The 21,561-nt window shown below is 35.5% G+C and overlaps 1 protein-coding gene across 5 annotated transcripts; it reads left to right on the top strand.

Annotated features, from left to right (window-relative positions):
- The first annotated feature begins 887 nt into the window (after positions 1–887).
- LOC109047311 (keratin, type I cytoskeletal 19-like) lies at positions 888–20,693 on the top strand. 5 transcript variants are annotated; one of them, XM_042712388.1, is made up of 14 exons: positions 888–1,119; positions 1,410–1,505; positions 5,002–5,145; positions 5,239–5,473; positions 7,382–7,463; positions 7,674–8,134; positions 12,776–12,858; positions 13,499–13,664; positions 14,484–14,732; positions 15,649–15,753; positions 16,970–17,190; positions 18,121–18,302; positions 18,441–18,543; positions 19,508–20,693. In XM_042712388.1, the coding sequence occupies exons 6-14, from the start codon at positions 7,937–7,939 to the stop codon at positions 19,743–19,745; spliced, it is 1,545 nt and encodes a 514-aa protein (XP_042568322.1). In that variant the 5' UTR covers positions 888–1,119; positions 1,410–1,505; positions 5,002–5,145; positions 5,239–5,473; positions 7,382–7,463; positions 7,674–7,936; the 3' UTR covers positions 19,746–20,693. The 5 variants fall into 5 exon arrangements, with proteins under 5 accessions (XP_042568322.1, XP_042568321.1, XP_042568323.1 ...); XM_042712387.1 differs by lacking the exon at positions 7,382–7,463 and having other exon boundaries at positions 7,893–8,134; XM_042712389.1 differs by lacking the exon at positions 7,382–7,463.
- Positions 20,694–21,561: the final 868 nt, after the last annotated feature.

Genomic DNA, 21,561 nt, shown 5'->3' with positions numbered 1-21,561 from the left:
TCAGAGAGTGGTGTGAGATTTCAAAAGGTAGCTAAGAGGTTTAATGAGATAAAGGTAAAGGTAACATTTTATTAAAGGAAAGTTTCTATAACATACATACATTATATATATTATATATATATATATATATATATATATATATATATATATATATATATATATATAGGCTATATTGTACACACACACACAGGCACGATGAATTGGGTGATTTTGAAATATATAACCGATTAATTACATAAAATAAAACAAAAAAATAGCCTAAATAAAAAAAAAGTATCAAAAATAGAAAAAAGGCTGTTTACTAATGCATAACTTAATGTAAACACTTATTTTGATGCTGATTATTCATATTTCAGTAAACCAGACAAGAAAATGTTTAATATTCAGAATTTGTCTTATTGCAGAAGTGGAATCATTTCAAAATATTAAAGTATCAAAAAGTTAAAGAAGTTTACATTTACTGTTAAGAAAATGCACTGTACCATTTTTATTTTATTTTATATAAAATAAATATTTTTGAATCCAAAATTGATAGAAACTGAAAGCCTTGTGTCTAAATAAGTTATGTTCCAAATTTGAAGTTGATATAAAAACAAATTGAGGTTCCTGAGAGATTTTATTTAGGGTGTTAAACCACAAACAGCCACCGGGTACCATCAAAACTCCATTAAATTTTTAAATGCATTTTTCTGTCACAAATGTCTAAATATCTCTGTCAATATTACTTCTATCAAAAAATTTAAATAAAAATAATAATTAATAATGATGACTTTCTTTTACATTTGCATTTTATCAATATATATAACAATTATATCTAATAAATAATTTTGCTTTGACAAAATTACTTTAACCTGCCATATACAAAATGTATCATTTGCATGCAAAATCGTTTTCAGTATGCTAACATGCACATCTGAATCACCAAAACTTGTGTGAGTAAAAAATGGTTCCCTCTGATACATCTTACTTCAATCTCATATAATACTGTACGTCATCATTTATGTGTAAAGGTGTTTGTTTTTGTCTTTAGTGTTGGTCCTCTGACTAAAGAATGACCTTTGAATACAATCCTTGCCGTATTCAGACCTAAAGGCAATACTGGGCCGTGGTTTCGCGTAGGTAAGATGATACCTGTAGGGGTAAATGGTGACCATAACAACAATATCTTGTGTCAGAAGTCATACTCAGTTGCTTTTACAGCACAAGCATAAACACTGAATCAATTTACTATAAATAAGAGATTTAAGTAGAGTCCACATGTAAAACACTCATCAACATTCGTTAAAGGTTATACAAGTGATTTTCTCTCGTGTGCTGCTACCTGTCAACCAATAATTTAACTATTAACCCTAAATGTGCTCTGCCAGGTACAGCTTTAACTGTTCGATGCATCACTTCTGTTTACCCAGCAAAGGTCATGTGGCTTAAAGGTCAACATAACGCCTCGGTAAGCTGAAAACCAACGGTTCATTCCGCCACCTCGACCTGTTGGACGAGTCTATACAGTAAGTGTCGTTTGAGTTATGTGCCCATCCTTGTTTTGGTTTTAATCATCAAAGACACTCCTCAACATAATTATTTTCTGAGACTCTCAGTCTCTTTTCTCACCCGAGGCGACTGTCAACCAGTGTCAAGCACATTAAAGACTTCTTTTGTGAAGGGTTTCACTTCAGAACGTAATTAAAACCCTTTACATGCACACGTTTTATTGATATCAGTGTTCTGGGCTTTCAGGTGACACTTCATTGTGGTTGAAGCTTATCGTTGGCCTGTAGTTTTAGCTGAAAAAAAAAAAAATCAGTTTTCTTTTTCATTTTAATCACTTTAAATGTTGATGTAATTGTGTAAAATCTTTAAAGATCAAGATAATTATGGTGAGGTCATCATTCAATATAGGACAAATCTATCTTAATAAGTTTACTTCCTCTTCATCTCGCCGTCACTTGGTTAACTATGTTTATTTTTAACTGATGATGCCTTCCCAGATTAATTTGGTTGGGTGAGTGACCGAATTACTGTACATATCTCATGTAATTCAATGCTTTTATTTTGTGTTCATTTAAATGGACTCTAACACCCTTACTTTCAAAGTCTCTTTCTCTTTGACTGTGCATCTATTTTTTTGTTAAGTCCATCTTTTGATGTGGCTGTTGTGATATTGCTGATCATGTTTGGGGTGGTTGGTGTGGTCACATGCAGTCATTGTCCGATAATGGAGTAGACGAATGACATGATGTTGCATGTTTGCGGAATAATGTGGCTTTTTCACGGGAGACGGTCATATTTGTTTTGACTGATGTTTCGTGGAAGATAATTGGGTGGCTTTGCTGGAGTCATTAAACAGCAAAAGACCGTTGACAGTTTGTCTCTCGGTTAAATTTTTGCCCTTTTCTCAGTTAATCCTGTTTGAGTGTTTGTTCATCTTACCTAACAATTCCAGCGTAATTGAAGCATCTCTCTTTGATGGCCTCCTCATGAGCTCCTAAAAGAACAAATGAAGTGTAAAATTAAGCAGCTAGTGGCTTAACTGGTTTTTGCTCCAAATATTACATTAGAAAATCACTACAACATTTATCAGAACTATCAGTTGAACGCTAATTTGAACAATAATCTTGCTCCAGGGAGTTATAGACCTCCTTAATCAGAAAAGGCTTACCGGTTAAATGCTAATGCTAATTCTTTCATGAGGAGTTTGCTCAGAACAGATACACACCGGTTAAATGCTAATGCTATTGGCTAGATTTTGCTAGGCATTACAGACTCGATCAGAAAAGACTCATCAGTTGCTAAAGGCTAACGTTTTCCAGACGTTATAGACATCCTTGATCAGAACATACTGGTTAAATGCTAATGTCAACTTATAAAAAACAAAAAACCAAACATTAAAACAAACTCAATGTAATGCTAATGTTACCAGCTAACTTTCTCCAGATTTTACTGATCTCCTTATTCAAAACAAAAAACTAAACTTCCTACATGTATTACAGACTTCCTTGATTGAAACAAACTCACCAGTTGATTGCTAATGCTAACGACTAACTTTCTCTACCCTTACCAAAAAGTAGTATACTTCAAGTTTATTTTATTAAGTATACTTAAGTAAAGTTCAAGTATATTTAGACTTTTTGTAAGTATAAGTCAAGTATACTTAAATGTCATTTTAAGTATATTTCTGAGGAGTACATAAAGCCCATTTCTGAGAAGTACATAAAAAGTAAACTAAAAGCATACTTTCCTATTTTTAGTTTAAAAGAAGTATACTAATAGCACACTTGAATAAACTTCTTTTTCGTAAGGGTAGGTTTTGACCTCCTTGATCAGAACAGTCTTACATGTTTAATGCTATTGTTAAAGGGGTCATATGATAACAATAATGTGCAGTATGTGAACAATAATGTGTTTTTTTTTAACCTTAAACCGCATAAACACGTTTCATTACACCAAATACACAAAATAATGTTCTTTTTAGCAGCATCATATGACCCCTTTAATGGCTAGATTTCTTTATCTATTACACACCTTCTTGATAAAAATGTACTCCAGGTTGAAAGTTAATTTGAATGATTTCTCAGGATATTACAGATCTCCTTGTTTAAAATAGACTCACCAGCTGAATGCTATTGCTAACGGCTAAATGTTTCCTTCTTGATTAAAACAAACTCTCAGCTTAATGCTAATGCTAACAGTCAACTTTCTCTGGGTGTTTTTGTCATCCATTATTCAGAACAGACCCATAATTTGAAAATTACGGGTGTTAGCTAGCCTGCCAATCTTTGCAGTGAAAGTCTAACCTGCCATTGTAAGACCTAATTATCTACAACAATCTTCATTAATAGTTTTCTCACGATCTGACACATTTATATAAATCAACTGCCGTTGTTTCTTGATTGTTTGTTTGAGCCGTGGTGACACAGCTATGTATAGTATCCATGGTATCCAGGGGACATGCCTGCAAACTTTATCACACCTTAAAAATCCAGGTTACACCATTAATGTCCACCACTGTCCATCTACACACACCACTTTATTACAAAACACATTTTGTAGATATTGATTAGAAATAAATTATTTTAGAGATGAAGACATTAGGTTCATGCAACTTTACATAAAAGTGGCATGTTAGCTCATGCTCTTGGAAAAAATCATCATAAACACAATAGAAAGTCATTTATTGTAAAAAGACAGCTCTGTAATAATACCCTGCACTTATATATCTTTATAACTCTATCCATCCACCTTTGTATATGATTATATTATCCTTCTCACATGACTAACACCAGCAAATTGGAGCTTTTCTCAACAAGTTGTTTAAAACATTGCAGAAGCCGGATTATCTTAACAGTTTCTTTGTTATTGACATAGACATGATGGTGATAGATTAGTACCAGCGTTTCCCATTAGTTTGCACCCATTATAATGTTGGTTGAGCACTTCAAAAAGATAGGATTGTGAGGAAGAATAGACAAAATGACTTGGTGTAAAACTGTGGATTCTTTGAAAGCTTCGAACCGAGAGATCCTTGTGTCAATAAACATGATAGCACAGACATATCATGTCTGCCAAAGAGATTGAACTGAATTATAGCCCATAATTATTGTCTCACATATGATAAATGAGCTGACTTGACATGGTTGACATACAGGATTTTCTATTTTTTTTTGGCAAGATTTATATGAGTAAGATACATAAAAATAATATCAAAAATAATATGTGCAATGTATATATAGTATATATATATATATATATAGTGGTAAGAATTTCACAATTTTTATTCAGGTTTTAGATTTTGTTTTCAGTTTCAGTTTACTTTAAATAATAATTTCATATCCAAACTTTTTCTGAAAGTTCACAAGAACAGTAGTGTTGAAAAATTGCTGACATCACAAATACATATGAATAAACCAGGTGTTTGTCATCCGCACTTGCCCAAAAATAGGACTACTATAACTATAACTACAAAAATGACAAAGCTGAAGTATGATCTCATTTGTGTGTATACAGGTGGGGACGAACGGGAACCTAAAGGCCTTGAAATAAAAGACTGTGGGTAGAGTGTGTCACCTTCCGGATCTCAACGTTTGCATGTCCAAGTTGACAGCTTTTGTTTTTTACAGCAAGCCACCTTGTATTTTAACTGTCGAACAGGTAGCCGCATGTCTGCCGTCATGACCTTTTTGTAATTACCTGCACTCCCATTTCAGACAACTCATGAGACCACATTGTTTTCTCATGGAGCAGCCCCGGGGGCTAGAACAGGTCCGGCAGCATTCCCTGTCCTGTGACTTCTGAGGTATTCAGGAAGCCAGATGCGTCAACACCCCAGAACCAGATGTGTGGGGTGGGGTGGGACGGGTGCAACCAGATGGACTCTCACCAGACTGTGGCTGCCACACTTCAATGACTTGAATCTGAAGGGGAATCACCAGGGCAGGGACAAGGAAAAAAAAGGAGTGGGACGGGCGAGGGCGTGTTGGTAAGTCAAATGGGTTTTGTTTTGTATTCCTCTGATGAATGTAGTCTCTGAAGTTGAAGTAGCTGTGCAGAAGTCTTTGGTTTAGTAGAACAAATGCAATGAAAATGACAGCATTTACCATCATTGTGCTGTTTGTGCAACTGCGTTTGTATGTTTAACTCTCATTCAGGGTGTTTACTATGTAAAGAAGTCATTCTAATAGCACCATTTGAGTTTGCATGCATGCTACTTTTCTCCTTCATTGGTTTGTCTCAAAGTCACAAGGCCTTAAGATTTTTCCATTATAACTAACATCATAACCAACAAAGAATCAGTCTAAAAAATAAATCAAAAAAACAAATTATAAAAACAAATTTAAATCCCTCTTCAAAACAAATTCCAGGTAATACAGGGACAAGAAGTCTACAAAAGTCTTTGTGAGAAAGGAAGCAGTTCCTCCACATCACTGTGATAGGCTGATTTGTCTGTTTGTCAGTGTAATAATGCCCGCCTATCATCTGCAAATTAGAGACTAGATTGACTAACTAAAGAAATTATATTATATTATGTTATATTATCAAATATACTTTTATATTGTTACTTTTATTAGCGAATTCAGACTGATTTGATCACAACAGCTGATTGGTTAGATTAGGTGAGTGTGCATTATATTTATTATTATTATTATATGTAATTTAATGATAGAGGATTTTATAATATCTATTATATATTATCTTATATATCTAGTTTTACACATTTTAATATACACACATATATTGCATTTCATTTTAAATTAAAAGTCTATAAAAAAAATATACCACAAACACAAATATATATATATATATATATATATATATATAAATATATATATATATATATATATATATATATGTATCCCACACATTTATAATTTTTGAAATTAAATATGTATTATAAAATGCTAGAGTTTGTCCAATTAAATGTATAAAAATTTTAACATAACACTTCTATTCATATCTATATATTATACATTTTCATTTAAATTTATATTTCAATAATAATATATATATATATATGCAAATATAGGATATACATCTTTTTTTTTTTTTTTTATTTTTTTTTTTTTTTTAATATAATATATATATATATATATATTATATATATATATATCTATATATATCTTTTTTTTTTTTTAGTTTCTTTTTTTTCTTATCTCTTTTTTTAATTGGCTATGAAAATAAATTGCCTACAAAGCTGGACAAAAACCAGTAATTTGTACTATAATATTTTCCCCCCTTATTTTCCTAATGACAATTTTATGATTGGTTTGTATACTACAAACACTTTTTTCCCCCATTTTTATCACAGAATAATGAAGAAAATATATTTGATAGTTTCTATACTGTAATACATGATAGGCCCTATGTCAAATAGCACTGCATATTTCATATACTTTATTTATTTTTTTACATGGAGGTGCAAAACACACATGAACCATACATTGTCACAATTGTGCGTTTATCGTTTTCAAGTTTCATAAGTCAAAACATTTCTGCTTTTTATTCAGCTTCGCCACAATGATAGCTGGATGACTTTGTCCACTGGCTGTTTTGAACTTTCTGGAACTTTCTGGAAGAGAGCACTTGATGAAAAAGACACTGCAGGAGAGTGTTTAGTGCTCAATAATGTTCACATCGCTATGCATTTAAATCTACACATATACAAAAATAAAGTGGGGGGAGGGATTAAACCAATGAGACTAATCAATGGTTTTACAATGATAAAACCATAGATTTGTGCATTTGGCCCAGATCTGACAATGCATTGTCAACATTCCCCTTTTCACAGAGGCTGCAAAGTTCGGTTCTTACATAAATGCCAAACTGTTTTTGTTAATCCACACGGCTTTAGCGAAACGCTAGAGGAGTAAAGCAGTTTGTATTTTGTAAGTGTGCCCTACAGGTCTGAGACATGCCTCGACGGTGAAGATCTGTACCGAAAACGGGTTCACCCAGACAGAAAAAAAGATTAGGTAAAAGATCCAAATGCTAGACTCTAATAGTGAAAACAAACACGCATATGCAAACACCCTACGGCGATGCAAACAAACCACACGCAATATGAGCTACAAAAGCTGGCGCAAACAAAAAGACGCATAGAGATCCTTTACAACTCTAAAACACAAATGGACTTTGACTTGTGCCGTGTGTGTGTGTGTTTGTGTGAATTGTCTCTAATCCAGGATCATTGTTCGCAAAAGCACCAGCAAAACCCGTGACACATATTGTGGCCTCTTGCTCTTCACCTCCACACGAGGCCAGTGGGTCCCTGGTGGGCCCCTTGCTCCCGTCCCCCTCCCACAGTACCACAAGGGCCGGAGAAAGGCCTTGTCCCTGTCTGTATGAGCCATGTCGACGGTTGTATTCAAACAAATTTTTACGTAAACACCCGGTTGTCTTAGGTGTGGCAGGACCTGTTCTGATTCCTTTCACTTCGTCTGGCCCCATGGAGGAACTCGAAGAGTCAAAATTGGCCCTAAGGGGCCTGAATGGAAGGCTGAAGGGGTTTCTGGAGCATGTAAATCAGTTGGAACGGACCAACCGCGAACTGGAGGAGCAGATTACGGAGTGGAGATTGAGGAACGTCGCTCCGTGGCGGGACTGGAGCGACAAGGAAGCGCTGACACAGGAACTGCAAGCTCAGGTGGGTCGGTGACGTTCGTGCTCATTACATGCCCTGTTATCTGGAACTTGCCTGGCTCGTTACATTTGATATCCTGAGGTGCTTGTCATGTGACCCTGAAAAACCCCTCAGACTGGCATTTAAAAACATTAAATGCATATTCTTTTTTTTCTCAGATGCATCATCTTCTGTAGTGTTTCTCAATTCAGACCCTGGAGGCCCCACTGCAAATTTTAGGTGTCTGAATATTTCGACACACCCAAATCAGGTTATAATATGGAGCTTATAATATGGAGTTAAATCAGGTGTCTTAGATAAGAGGCATCAAAAATGAACAATTCCAATAGCCCCTAGGAGTTGGCTGGTCCCCAAATTTTTGTTAAATTTATGTCACTACTATATTTGATTGTAAGAATGAGTTTGGAATAGGATACTATCATTTTAATGATTGCTTAACATTCTATATTCAAGATTGAGAATATGTACATTATGGCATACTATACTTTTTGCATACTATTTTCACAACTCTTTTGCAGTATGCACAGTACCACTCATGCAATCGATGTAGTATGCAGTATGGATATTCCATTTGACTCAATATTTAGATGCATACTATATATGATACTAAGAATATTTGGAATGGCATACTACAATACTGCTCATTCTATTTTTAGTATACAGTATGCATTTTGTGCAGCATGTAATAACTGCATGACATTTTACATTCAAGAATAAGAATATGTTTGTCATGGCATACTATTCTTTTTGCATACTATTTTCAATGATCTTTGGCATTATGCACAGTATCCTGTTCTGTAACACTCATACTATTTTTGCAGTATACATTATGATAACTTTGAATTTTCTGTTTTGTTCAATAATTATATGGCATACTATATATGATACTAAGGATATTTGAAATGGCTACTACTCATACTATTTTTCAAAAACAGTATGGATCCTGTGCTGGATGTAATAAGTATATATTCATTCTATATTCAAGATTTAGAATATATTCGTTATGGCATACTACACTTTTTGCATACTATTTTCCCTACTCTTTTGCATTATGCACAGCATCCCGTACTGTACCACTCATACAATCGATGTAGTATGCAGTATGGATATTCCATTTGACTCAATATTTAGATGCTTACTATATTTGATACTAAGAATATTTAGAATGGCATACTACAATACTGCTCATTCTATTTTTAGTATACAGTATGCATATTATGCAGCATGAAATAACTGCATGACATTATATATTCAAGAATAAAAATATGTTTGTCATGGCATACTATTCTTTTTGCATACTATTTTCAGTACTCTTTTGCATTATGCACAATATCCTGTTCTGTTACACTCATACTATTTTTGCAGTATACATTATGATAACGTTCAATGTTCTGTTTTGGTCAATAATTAGATGGCATACTATATATGATACTAAGAATATTTGGATTCATACTACTCATACTATTTTTAGAAAACAGTATGGATACTGTGCTGGATGTAATAAATCTATATTCATTCTATATTCAAGATTTAGAATATATTCGTTATGGCATACTATTATTTCCCATACTATTTTGAATACTCTTTCACAGTATGCAAAGTATACAGTTCTATACTACTCATACTATTTATGCAGTACGCAGTATGTAAACTGTGAATATTCTGTGTTTAGTCAATAATTAGATGCCATATTATATTTAACACTAAGAATATTTTTGGAATGCCATACTACCATACTATTTTTCTGTATACAGTAGTTATACTGTGCAACGTAATAATTGCAATATTCAAGATTTAGAATATGTTCATTATGGCATACTATTCTTTTTGCATACTACTCTGAATACTATTTTCGATATTCGTTTGCAGTATGTAGAGTATACTGTTCTATACTACTCATACTATTTATGAAGTATGTTAACTCAATGTTATTCAGTCAATATATAGATGGCATTCTATTTTTGACACTAAGAATTTATTTGGAATGGCATGTTATTATACTAATACTATTTTTGCAGTATACAGTATGTATACTGTGCAGCATGTAATAATTACATGACAGTCTATATTGAAGAGTAAGGATATGTTTGTAATGGCATACTAAGTATTCTATTTTTGCAGTATGCATTGTGTACAGTATACTGTGTTCATAATGCCTATATTTTATTATATATGCATGCTGTAATCAGATGACATAATGGCATACTTTTTATTACTCATAATAATTATACATTATGCAGTATGTTAACTGTGTACAGTATGCCAATATTCTGCATGCATACGATAATTAGGTGGCAAAAATGTTTGATACTAAAAAGATGTTTGGAATGGCATACTACCACACTACTCATGCCTTTTTTGTAGCATGCAGTACATTGATAGTGAGATGAAAATTAGCATGCAAATTAGCATGTTTATCTTTGCATACTATTTTTAGCCCATCTTGAGCCGCATGCTGTATACAACATGTTAGTATTCCATTCTGAACATTGTCTAAAACCGAAGCACATTACCTGTGAGAGTCTTTGTGACTAGTAGTTTGCATTAGCATTAGCTGTACAAACACATAAGCATATACTATTAACGTTACTAATTCGTTTTATCCCTTTAAAATACATAATATATGAGAGTGACTTACAGTGACAATGACAGTGATTAACCATATATAATGCTGTCACAATGGTTTATGAATCATCAAAATGGCAGCCAGCCAGTCAAAATGTGCTAAGCTAATATTGTGCTCTGAAAGAAACTCAACCTTCCACCAACATTTAGAATGTCATTCTGTTGATAAATGGTTAATTTAGAACAGAATACTAGCATACTGCTGACTGCAACTGCATAATGCATTCTGTTTAAAAAAATAGTATGCAAAAGTACGTTATGCAAAAATGAATGTTTCAAGCACAAATTCAGTATGGATTTTTAGCATTTTTAATCCAAGTTTGTGTAAAATGTATAATCGAGTCAACAACCTAGAATATGGGTAATATTTAAAGCCCGGTGCACAGCATTGTGGGATATACTAACCCTGTGGAGTTCTGGTTACATACTGCACATTTTGACATATTCAGTAGGTCATCTGAGTATAGCCACATAAAAATCACATACTGTGCACAGTATGCATACTAAATTCTGCTGAAATAAAATGGATAGTATGTTAAAATGCTAAAATAAAAAAACAAAAATACAAGCTTTTAATCTGTAAATTACAAACTATATAACATGCTAATATTCAGTATTCAGAACGCCATAATAGTATACTACTCATAATATTTATGCAGTATGTTAACTGTGTAGAGTGTGCCAATATTCTGTATGCATACAACTGATGACATGCTGTATATCTGAGTCTAAGGTACTGTACTACTCATACTCATTTATGGAGTATGTAGTATGCTAACTGTGTAAATTAATGCCAATATTCTATAGCATGTTATTCTATATTCAAGATCAATGATTTGTTCTTTATAGCATACTACTCTTTTTGCATACTATTTTACATACTCTATTTTGAAGTATGCACTATGTACAGTGTACTTGGTACAATATGCATGCAATCATTAGATGGCATGCTATATTTGAGACTAAGGATGTGTTCAGAATGCCATTCTATTTTTGCAGTATACAGTACAGTCTACTGTGCCGCTTATAATTATTACATAACATTCTATATTCAAGATGAATAATTTGTTCACTATGGCATACTACTCTTTTGCATGCTATTTTGCATACTCATTAATACTATTTTGCAGTATGCACTATATGCATACAATAATTAGATGACACACTATATATTTGAGACTAAGGATATGTTTAAAAGCCTTGTTTGTGAAACCGGGGGTATATGTATACATGTTTGTTATGGCATACTGAATATTGCTTTTTAATTTTGCAGTTTTAATAGACCATGGTTGGTGGACTTACAGGTTTATTTTAATTGATTACCAGAGGGCTGTTAACCAGACGCTTAACACCTGTGCTTCCTAAAACCATTCTGGCGCCTGTGGCCACACTGACCTTGTAAAAGATTGTTAATCCTTTTAGAACCTCAGGGCTGGCTTTCACATCTGGCTTGGTCTATCCCCCTAATGTAATAATAGCCTGCTTAAAGATTTGCAAAAATGCAGATAACAGTTTAAAACTCACCTGTGTTGTTTTATGTGACAGATAGCTAGCTATTTTATGTGCTCTGGCGGAAAAAACAAAACAAAAAAACAATCACTCTGTTAAGATAAAATCAATACATTGAGCAATGTACACAACGGACATTAAGTGAAAAATCCTGGCACCATTTAAGTCTTCATTACTTCCTTTGGTGGTGATATTTGCATAAACTGAGTCTGTGAATCAATAGATAGCCAGAAAAACAGCATGCTTATGCACACCTACATACACCCTGATCTTTAACACAGAGAATTCAGAAATGATTTTTTGTTCCCATGATTAGATGGGTGTTGACAGCCATTAATCTTCATCAAGCATTGTACATTCCTAATAAGTATTTTTTTATATGTGTATAATTTAGATTCAATTGCTCAAGAGGTTAATTTCTACCCACAGGCAATTATAATGTTCTTTATATTGATTTTTTGTTTTGTTTTTTGTTTTAATCTAATTCTCCTTCTATGTTTGTTTTGGCAGGTTACGATGATCATAATAGAAAATGCAGAAGTTTTGTTACAATGCGATGCAGTGAAACTCAGGGCAGCACATTTAAAGACCAGGTTAGAAACTTTCAGTGAACAAGAAATATGAAATATGTGTTTATTTATTTTTTTTTTTAATTTAGTTTTTTTTTTTATTTTATTTAATGCCATTAGCCTATATACACACACCAAATTTGTCCAAAATGTAATTTGTCCAAAATGTAACAAGTCAGAAATTTGCACACTGTGTACAGTATTCATAATACAGTCTGCATTCCAAACATGACAATTGAATATCTCACATCAAAAGAACAAAATATTGTGATTTAAACATCTGATCGCCCTCTTGTGGTGGGAAGGTGGTGTTTCTTCAGCAGGGGTTTTCCTTTGAGGTTTATAAGAAATGGCAATTTAATGATTGAATTTAATTAAACACAAATATATCATAAAAAATGTTAATTGAAATATGAGTAAAATATACTGTAAAATAAATTCTGTTATATAAAGATTAACATTTCTTTAAAAAAAAGTTTGTTTGATGACCTTTGACCTTGAAAGACATCTTTTTTATATATATATTTATGATTATTATTAGTATTTATATATATATAACCCATGTTTTAAATGGATTTTCATTTAGAATAGCTTTATATAAAAACAACTGTAGTCCATTGTATGTCTTTCATTTAGATACCTAAGTATGTGCATGTGTATGTAGGTGTGAAACCGAAAAGAAACTCCGTCTCGTAAAGGAGCAGGAGGTGTCACAACTGAAGATAAAGAAGACAGAGGTGGAAACATCCAACACTCTCCTGGAAAAGCAGCTTTATGAATACCAAAACGAGTTACCGCAGATCATGGAGAAACATGAGGTGGAGACACTGGTTGGTTAAATGGCAGTTAGTGATTGTGTCTAATTGTGCAATTGTGTGTCACTGTGTGTGTGATGTTCTGCCAGTCATATTAACCATTTAACGAGAAACCTTTACGTCTGTCTTTAGTAAAAACACTTGTTAAAAATGTTCCCTAATGTCTTAATGCCAAGTTGCGGTTAGCCTCAAGGAAAGGTGTGTGTGCGTGTAGGGAATGTTGATTGTGATGTGTTACACAACCTTTAATTATAATATAAGACATTATTTTATATATTGATTTGCCAGTAATACAATTTATTTCGACATCTTGTGTCCTTTTTATTTGTGCACAATTATTATCTGTGCAAATAGCAAATATAAAGCTTTAACGCAACCAATGCGCTTAGTTTTGTTACAAATGTGAACACAAAATATAGCTGAACTGGAAAAAAAAAGACTTTTTGTTTTGATAAGTTGATATTGATTTGATATCGTTTTTCACACTCTGTCGTAGTTATTGCATTTTAAATTTCTACAAACAAATCGTAAACTTTGATCTGTTGGTAACAAAGTTTCACCCCAGTGTAAGTAGCTCCATAAGAATGAAGTATTGATTATAGATCTTGTTCGCAGTGAACATTTGGTATTGGTGTAAATGGATCTTTATCATTATCAATATATATCCTGTTTATATAACCTCACCCTGACTGGACAGGCCCAATACTCAAAGAAAGGCCTCAGGAAGAACTTAAACGGTGAAGGAAATTTTAATTCCTCATGAGAGGAGCCCTTTAAATTCTCCTCTTCCCCCCTCTCATTTTCCACCCCCCACTCTCTCTCGTTGGCTGACAGAGAGAGCTGGATCAGCAGCAGCGGCGAGCAGTAGAGGAGTGTGATAGAGTGCTAGCGCAGGTTGCTGCAGGAGAGGATGGCAGAGGAATGGATCTCTCCCGGACCAGCACCCAGTGCGACCACTCCAGCCCAGCCCAGAGCAGCCCTGACTCAGCCACACCACCGAATCCAGCCCCAGTCTCTGGTCCCGCTTCACAGAGAAGGCCCCAAAAGGATGCAACCAGCCCCACAGCTTTGTTTCCGCCACAGGTACGAGTATTCGCTCTCTCTCTCTCTCCTTCAAACACTCTCTACAGTCTGCTGGCCAGGGCACTGCAGAGCCGTCGTAGTGTGTGTGCGTGTAAGTGTGTGTGAGTGAAAAGACTGCTAAGCAACCATTACTATTCTAAACAGAATGGGGGATGTCAGTCCTGTTGAGCATAACCATTGTCTTTCTTTCTGTTCTCATTAGTAGGTGATTGTTTATTTGTCTTCCAGTGTGCTTGAGCAGAATTTATGCCCTTGCACAAAAATATGGGCCATCAGCCTCGTAACTCTCCTTGAAAAACAACAACACACTGCAGCTTGTCTTTATAAATACCTACTGTGTTGGTACAATGGTAAATTGAGGGTTTCAATACAATGGAGCTCCAAGGTGCTTGGTAGGTGTCCGAAAAAACATTCTGGTGCAACTGAACATGGTTTTACCATGGTACATGTCCCAAAACACATGATATTACCACTGAACCTCATCTCCTGAAAAAACATGGTAACACAATACACGTCCAAAAACATGGTATTAACATGATAACTTTCAAAAACATGGCAGTACAATGGCACCATGTCCAGATTGAATAAGACTATATGTTGTTTTTGGAACAAGCTAGTTGGAAAACATGCATGTAATTTTCCATTTCTTTGGAACTGAGCAGTCTTTCTTATCAGATGGAGACTAAAGTGATTCCTAGACTGTGATATACATCTCAGACCACAAGAGCATCAATTCAGTGTTCTTTAATGTGATCTACTTAAAACAATATGCCAGAGAGGCTATGCATTAAAGTTATTTTACCTAAGGCACAGTGTGATAAAACCTCAATGGTAAGGAATTTGAAGGCTCAAAACTGTATTAAGATTTGTTGCACTCTGTTATGTAAAAACTGCATGTGTTGTGTTTTTTGTATAGGTGAGAGCAGGTGACGAGGCCCTGAAGGAGGCACGAGCCGAGCTCGCAGAGGCTCGAAAGAGATGGCACCGTCTACAGGTGGAAATTGAATCGCTACATGCCTTGGTGCGTTCGGTTCCCACAGACACACCCAGATACACACACTCCAATTCAGGAACATGTAGACACACCTAAACACACACACATTCCTGAACCCATTTCACCTTAATGCATAATACACAAATTAGAATATCACTTACTGATACATAATGCATATGCACATCTTAATTTCTGACAGAACAAGCCAGATCTGAATCCAGCACTTCCAGAATCTGATTCAACTTCCATTTTTGTAAATCAAACAACTTGTTTGCAGTGTATTTTAAGTGTTAAAAACACTTCACCTCCAGGAAATGGATGACAAATCCCCACCAGATTTGTCATCACTCCTTGTTCTGGGACCTTATAATTTATAAATCAATTACTGCAGATAACCATAAATTGTTACTGAATACCAGTTTTGCTGTTAAATATTTTAATCAGTTATCTGAAGGTTGTGGGCTCAAACCCCATTGAAGGTGCCATGTTATACAAGTTGAGCCCTAGGAATTTAATCCATGTCCTTTGTGTTGTAAGAGCCATCTTCTACCACTTGATCCACAGTTCATGAATAGTAGAATTATTACGATTTCCAGTGACCACTGTGTCCTTGATCAAGATATATTACGGTGGTGGTGTCGTGGTTAAAACTCAAGGCTGTTAATCAGAAGGTTGCTAGTTTGATGCCCCACAAGGCATGATCCATATGCCACTTTTGTGCCCTTGAGCCAACCTCTTAATCTCAGATTTAACTGGAAGTTTATTTTCAGTTTCTGGAATATTGTTGGTTTGATCTCTGCAATGTAAGATCCTTGAGTCATCACCATTGTGCCACGGTTTTCAACTCCAGGTTCCTTCAAGGGGATTGACAATAACAGAAAGGTTGGTGGATCAAACACAGCAAGATGCAATCTATGAGCCATCATCGTGCCCTTGAGTAAGGCACCTAATCCCAGGTTGGTCCATGGCGACTGACCCTGTAAAACACGATGACATTGCATGGATGAAGTGGCACTGGCACCTGCTTGTGTTGCTTGACCCTGCAATATTTTGGTCACTATTCACAATTTCAGACCACCCTACCAACCCTGAAGATTCTTCCATTCATTAAGCTATTCTCCAAGTATATTGTCAGACAAAGGGACACAGGGATGCCGGAGCCTATCCTGGTGTCTCTGGGTGGAGGCAGGTAAAACGGGTGTAGATGTTGGTAATAAATAACAATTCTGTTTTATCCCATCAGGAGAGGAGTCTCCATAGCTCCCTACACCACACTCAGCTCCAGTACTCTGTGCAGCTCAAGGATCTGTCCCGGTCTGTCAGGTGTCTGGAGTCTGAGCTAGAAACTGTGCGGGATGGTCTGGAAATCCAGAAACAGAACCATACCCAGCTCCTCAACACCAAGATGAGGCTGGAGAGAGAGATCGCAACCTACAGGAAACTCCTGGAACACGAGGAGGGCAGGTAGGGAGAGATAAATTTACTGAGCTGTATTTGTTTATGTAATAAAACCGTTAGCACACGCTCAAACTTGTATGATGTCTTTTATGCAACTCCAAAGTAATACACTGGAATTTTGACTGGGTTTTTGGGATTGTGCCCTTGATGTTATAAACAGTCAGTCAACCGAAAGAGGTTTCTAAAGCCCTATTCGCACGGGATTAGTATTATCTGGGGACCTTGTATGATTTTGAAATTACCCCCCAACATCTGAATTTCATGTGGTGCATTCGCACGGGATAAGAGAGGCCTGTGATTTTTTTTCGAATTTATTGACTTATCTCCCGGAAACCCGGATCTAAAGGGTTTGCGAGTCCCGTTCTATGGTCCAGTTAGATGGATTTTAAAAAAGAAACTAAAAGTTTCATGCCCTGTGTCATTTACATTTCACCAGGTTAAAATAATATCTCAAGCTTGATTTATTTGTAACACAACCTCAAAACCTTTTCAGCTTTCTATTTCTGCGAATTGTATAGTTGTATGGTGTAGTAGGCTATAGCGGCCAAAATACTATCAAAACACTCCAACGCAGCTCCATTCTTCCCAAAGATGGATAAAAAGGCACACAGGAAACAAAAACTTCAAAAAATGAAATATGACACGCCAAATGCTGGCCAAATCACAGAGATGACGATTCGCATTAGCGGGGGAATTTTTCTGGACCTCGGTTTTCAGCGAAATATGGTAGGTGTTTTGCGGGGGAATTTTTACTTTACAAATTACAGACATGGCCGATTCGCACGGGATTAAGATCAAAGACAACCTCCGCAATTATTACAAATGACTGGAGGTCACCAGTTAACTCTAATCCAGTGCTAACAGGGCTTTAGGTACCAGTAAAGTCGAGTGTGGTATTGAATCAATACTGCTTCTTCTTTCACTCCTGAACCACAGGTTTCTGAACTCAGATGGTCGGCCTCTAAAGCTGAAGCCATGGAAGGTGTCTGTTCCTGCTCCAGAGCAGAACGGCCTGACCAACGGATGTGACGAGGATATCTCTGAGCCGTTCTTCACTGGGAGAACTCCAAAAATAAGCCCGGCCCTTCAGCAACAGCAGGGTCTTCTCATCCTCACAGGTGACCCTCAAACTCATTGTCCAACCTAAAACGGGCACTGGAATGCATCTAGTTTCAGATTTCCAGAGTCATTCTCAACAACTGGTTCATTATACAACTGCGAGGCTGAGAGATGTTGTGTTTGTGTTTCTCATCCAGAACCAGTCATAAACAAAGATGGGGAGATCTGTACTGTGAAGACTCAGGAGATTCTGGAAGGAAATGTAGTGAGGGAGAGTGCTGAGGGTCACGGAAATGTGGAGTGAGTTTAAATAGACTTATTTTCAAACTGCAGTGAAGAACCATAAGCACTTCACACCCTAAAGGAACACTCCACTTTTTTAAAAAATAGGCTAATTTTCCAATTCCCCTAGAGTTAAACAGTTGAGTTTTACCGTTTTCGAATCCATTCAGCTGATCTCTGGGTCTAGCGGTAGCACTTTTAGCTTAGCTTAGCATAGATCATTTAATCTGATTGGACCGTTAGCATCTTGCTCCAAAATGACCAAAGAGTTTCTATATTTTTCCTATTTAAAACTTGACTCTTCTGTAGCTACATTGTGTACCAAGACCAATGGATAATGAAAAGTTGTGATATGGCTAGGAACTATACTTTCATAGTTCGCAATGATATTACGCAGCACCTGAAAATAGTCCCAGCTAGGTAACTTCCAATAAGGCTATTCTCAGGCACTGCGTAATATCATCACGCCTGCTGCACCCATGGTACGGCAGCAAAGTTCCTTGATTATTACGCCAGATTGAGAGTATAGTTTCTAGCCATATCGGCCTAGAAAATCACAACTTTTAATTTTCCGTCAGTCTTAGTACACGATATAACTACAGAACAGTCAAGTTTTAAATAGGAAAAATATAGAAACTCTTTGGTCATTTTTGAGCGAGATGCTAACTGTCTAATCAGATTCAATTATCTATGCTAAGCTAAGCTTAAAGTGCTACCGCCAGACCCGGAGAAATCCCTTAATGGATTTGAAAACGGTAAAACTCAACTGTTTAACTCTAGGGGAATTGGAAAGTTAGCCTATTTTCAAAAAAAAGTGGAGTGTTCCTTTAAGTACAAAGATCTTGACGTGTTTGATCTTGCATGTGGCTTCACAGGCAATAAAATTGTGATGGAACTTTTAAATCATCATTTTTATTTTTGCACCAGAGATTGTGTAATCCTAATTTTTATGCTTTTTTACTTTGCTTTTTGTGTGCTATAGGACAGAGAAGATTGACAAGGTCATCAGGCAATGGGAAGGGTCATTCTTTAAAGGAAATCCCAAGCTGAGGAAGAAATCTGTGTCTCTGCGTTTCAACCTTCATATGGCTGTAGCAGATGAGGGTTGCAGCCAGATAAAACAGGACAGTCTCCCTAACGTGGAGGTCCGTCTGGTCATGAGACGGTCTCGCAGCATACCCACTTTTGCCCAGTGTAATGCTACTACATCACAACTGTGACCTCACAATGTTACTGAGTAGTGGTGACCACGTCTCAATGTCTCGGCGGCTAATAAAACAAATCACTTTAGTGACGTCATAGAACTTTTGCCATTTGACAGAAAAAAGCATCACATCATCAGTAAAGCATTCAAAAACAAAAAAACTCAAATAGCTTTTATGATTGTAATGAACTCATGCAGATAAAGCTACTTAAAGGTATTTCAAGGCAAATTAATTTGTATTGATTTATTTTACTTCAAACTTGATGAATGGGATTAGGACGTCTTGCGGTGTTTCAGATTTCGTAGATTGTGACTTTAGAGTGTGACGCTCTCTGTGGATGCATGGATGCGTACAGAATGACTAGCAGTCTATCACTGCAGAGAGAATGAGATGCTAAAAGTGAAATGTTGACTATGATCTTCTCTGTTACTTACACTCGCCTATAAAAGTTATATTGCATGCATATAGTTTACGCTTCATTTAAAGTGCAAATACTGTGTCTTCCAAACAAAAATGATGCAGGATTGTTTAGAAAACTTGAAATGATCATACTTCAACAACCAAAAAAACAAAAAAAAAACAAAGAATTTTGCATTTCTCATCTACACGTTAATCATTTAAACTATCCTACTGATATCCCTGAAATATGAATATATATTAGTTACTGCTTTAGTTTCTTATGTATTGCACAATCTAGTGTCATACAGGAAAATGTTTCATGTATCATCTTCTATCCAAGGGATTGTAACTCACTCTAAGAAATGTGGGGAAATTGCACCATATGTATTGTTAAAAATGGCAATTTCATATGCACTTTAATGGATTAAAATCAAAACATTGCTAACTTTCTGATTTTTGTCTGTATTCAAAAAGTTGTTTGTTTAATATGCATAGCTGTGCCCCGCTGAGTGATTTGACTTATACACTGTATGACAGGTGCTAATAAAGCTATTATTATTTCCAGATGAGCTATTTATGTTATGAGCAAAGCTGTCCAAAGACATTTCATTATATAGACCACAGTGCCTTGAAAACTAGCACACAAAACTAGCGTCCCAGTTAAGCCTGGAATAGATTGTTATAGAACAAAACTCTCATGAAAGTGAATTTACTCATACAGGTTTCATACAGAGAATGGAGTACAAAACAAATTATGTTGCACGATCATTAAAACAAGCAGACTAGCATTGTTTTTTTTTTATGTTTCCTTTGTTAATAATGCCCACAACCCGAGTTCTGTGAGGTTCTCTTGTTCAGATATACAGGAGAAAAATGTTGAGAAATGCAAGGCCAAAGCTTAACATAGCAGTTTTTAAATGTGCATGTATTAATGTTACAGGAAGATCGTACTGTAAGTTAATATGAATCACAAGCCCATTCTGAACCGCTTAGCTAAGTTACTTAGAAACACAGCTGTAAAAAAGCAGATCCACACATTTTCTCCTTAATTTTACAAAGACATTCTTTCCTCACCTGCAAATGGATCTCCATGTTTTTGTACACAATTAATATTTAAATATTATATTTTAGCATTTTCTGAAGAAAATGAGAAATGCTACGTTATTGTGGCTAATTGCCAGCATTTCTATGCTAAAGTGTTGTTATGAAGAAAAGATGAACGCTGCTTCCTAGTGGTCATTTATGACCTTGCATACATTAACTTTTTTTTTTTTTATGAAGCATACTTTGGCCATGTACAAAATTTGACGAAGAAAGTTAGGTATGCAGACGTCAATTAGCATCCACCATGTTGGCATTGTACTTGGTATTGTTGGTTTTGTACCAATAACAAATAAAAAAAGCACTTACATTTGAAATGAGAAGCCATTAG

Source organism: Cyprinus carpio, chromosome A22 (assembly GCF_018340385.1).
Source record: "Cyprinus carpio isolate SPL01 chromosome A22, ASM1834038v1, whole genome shotgun sequence".
NCBI lineage: Eukaryota > Metazoa > Chordata > Actinopteri > Cypriniformes > Cyprinidae > Cyprinus > Cyprinus carpio.
The sequence above is the reverse complement of the archived record's forward strand: the minus strand, read 5'-3'. Positions and strand labels throughout refer to the sequence as shown.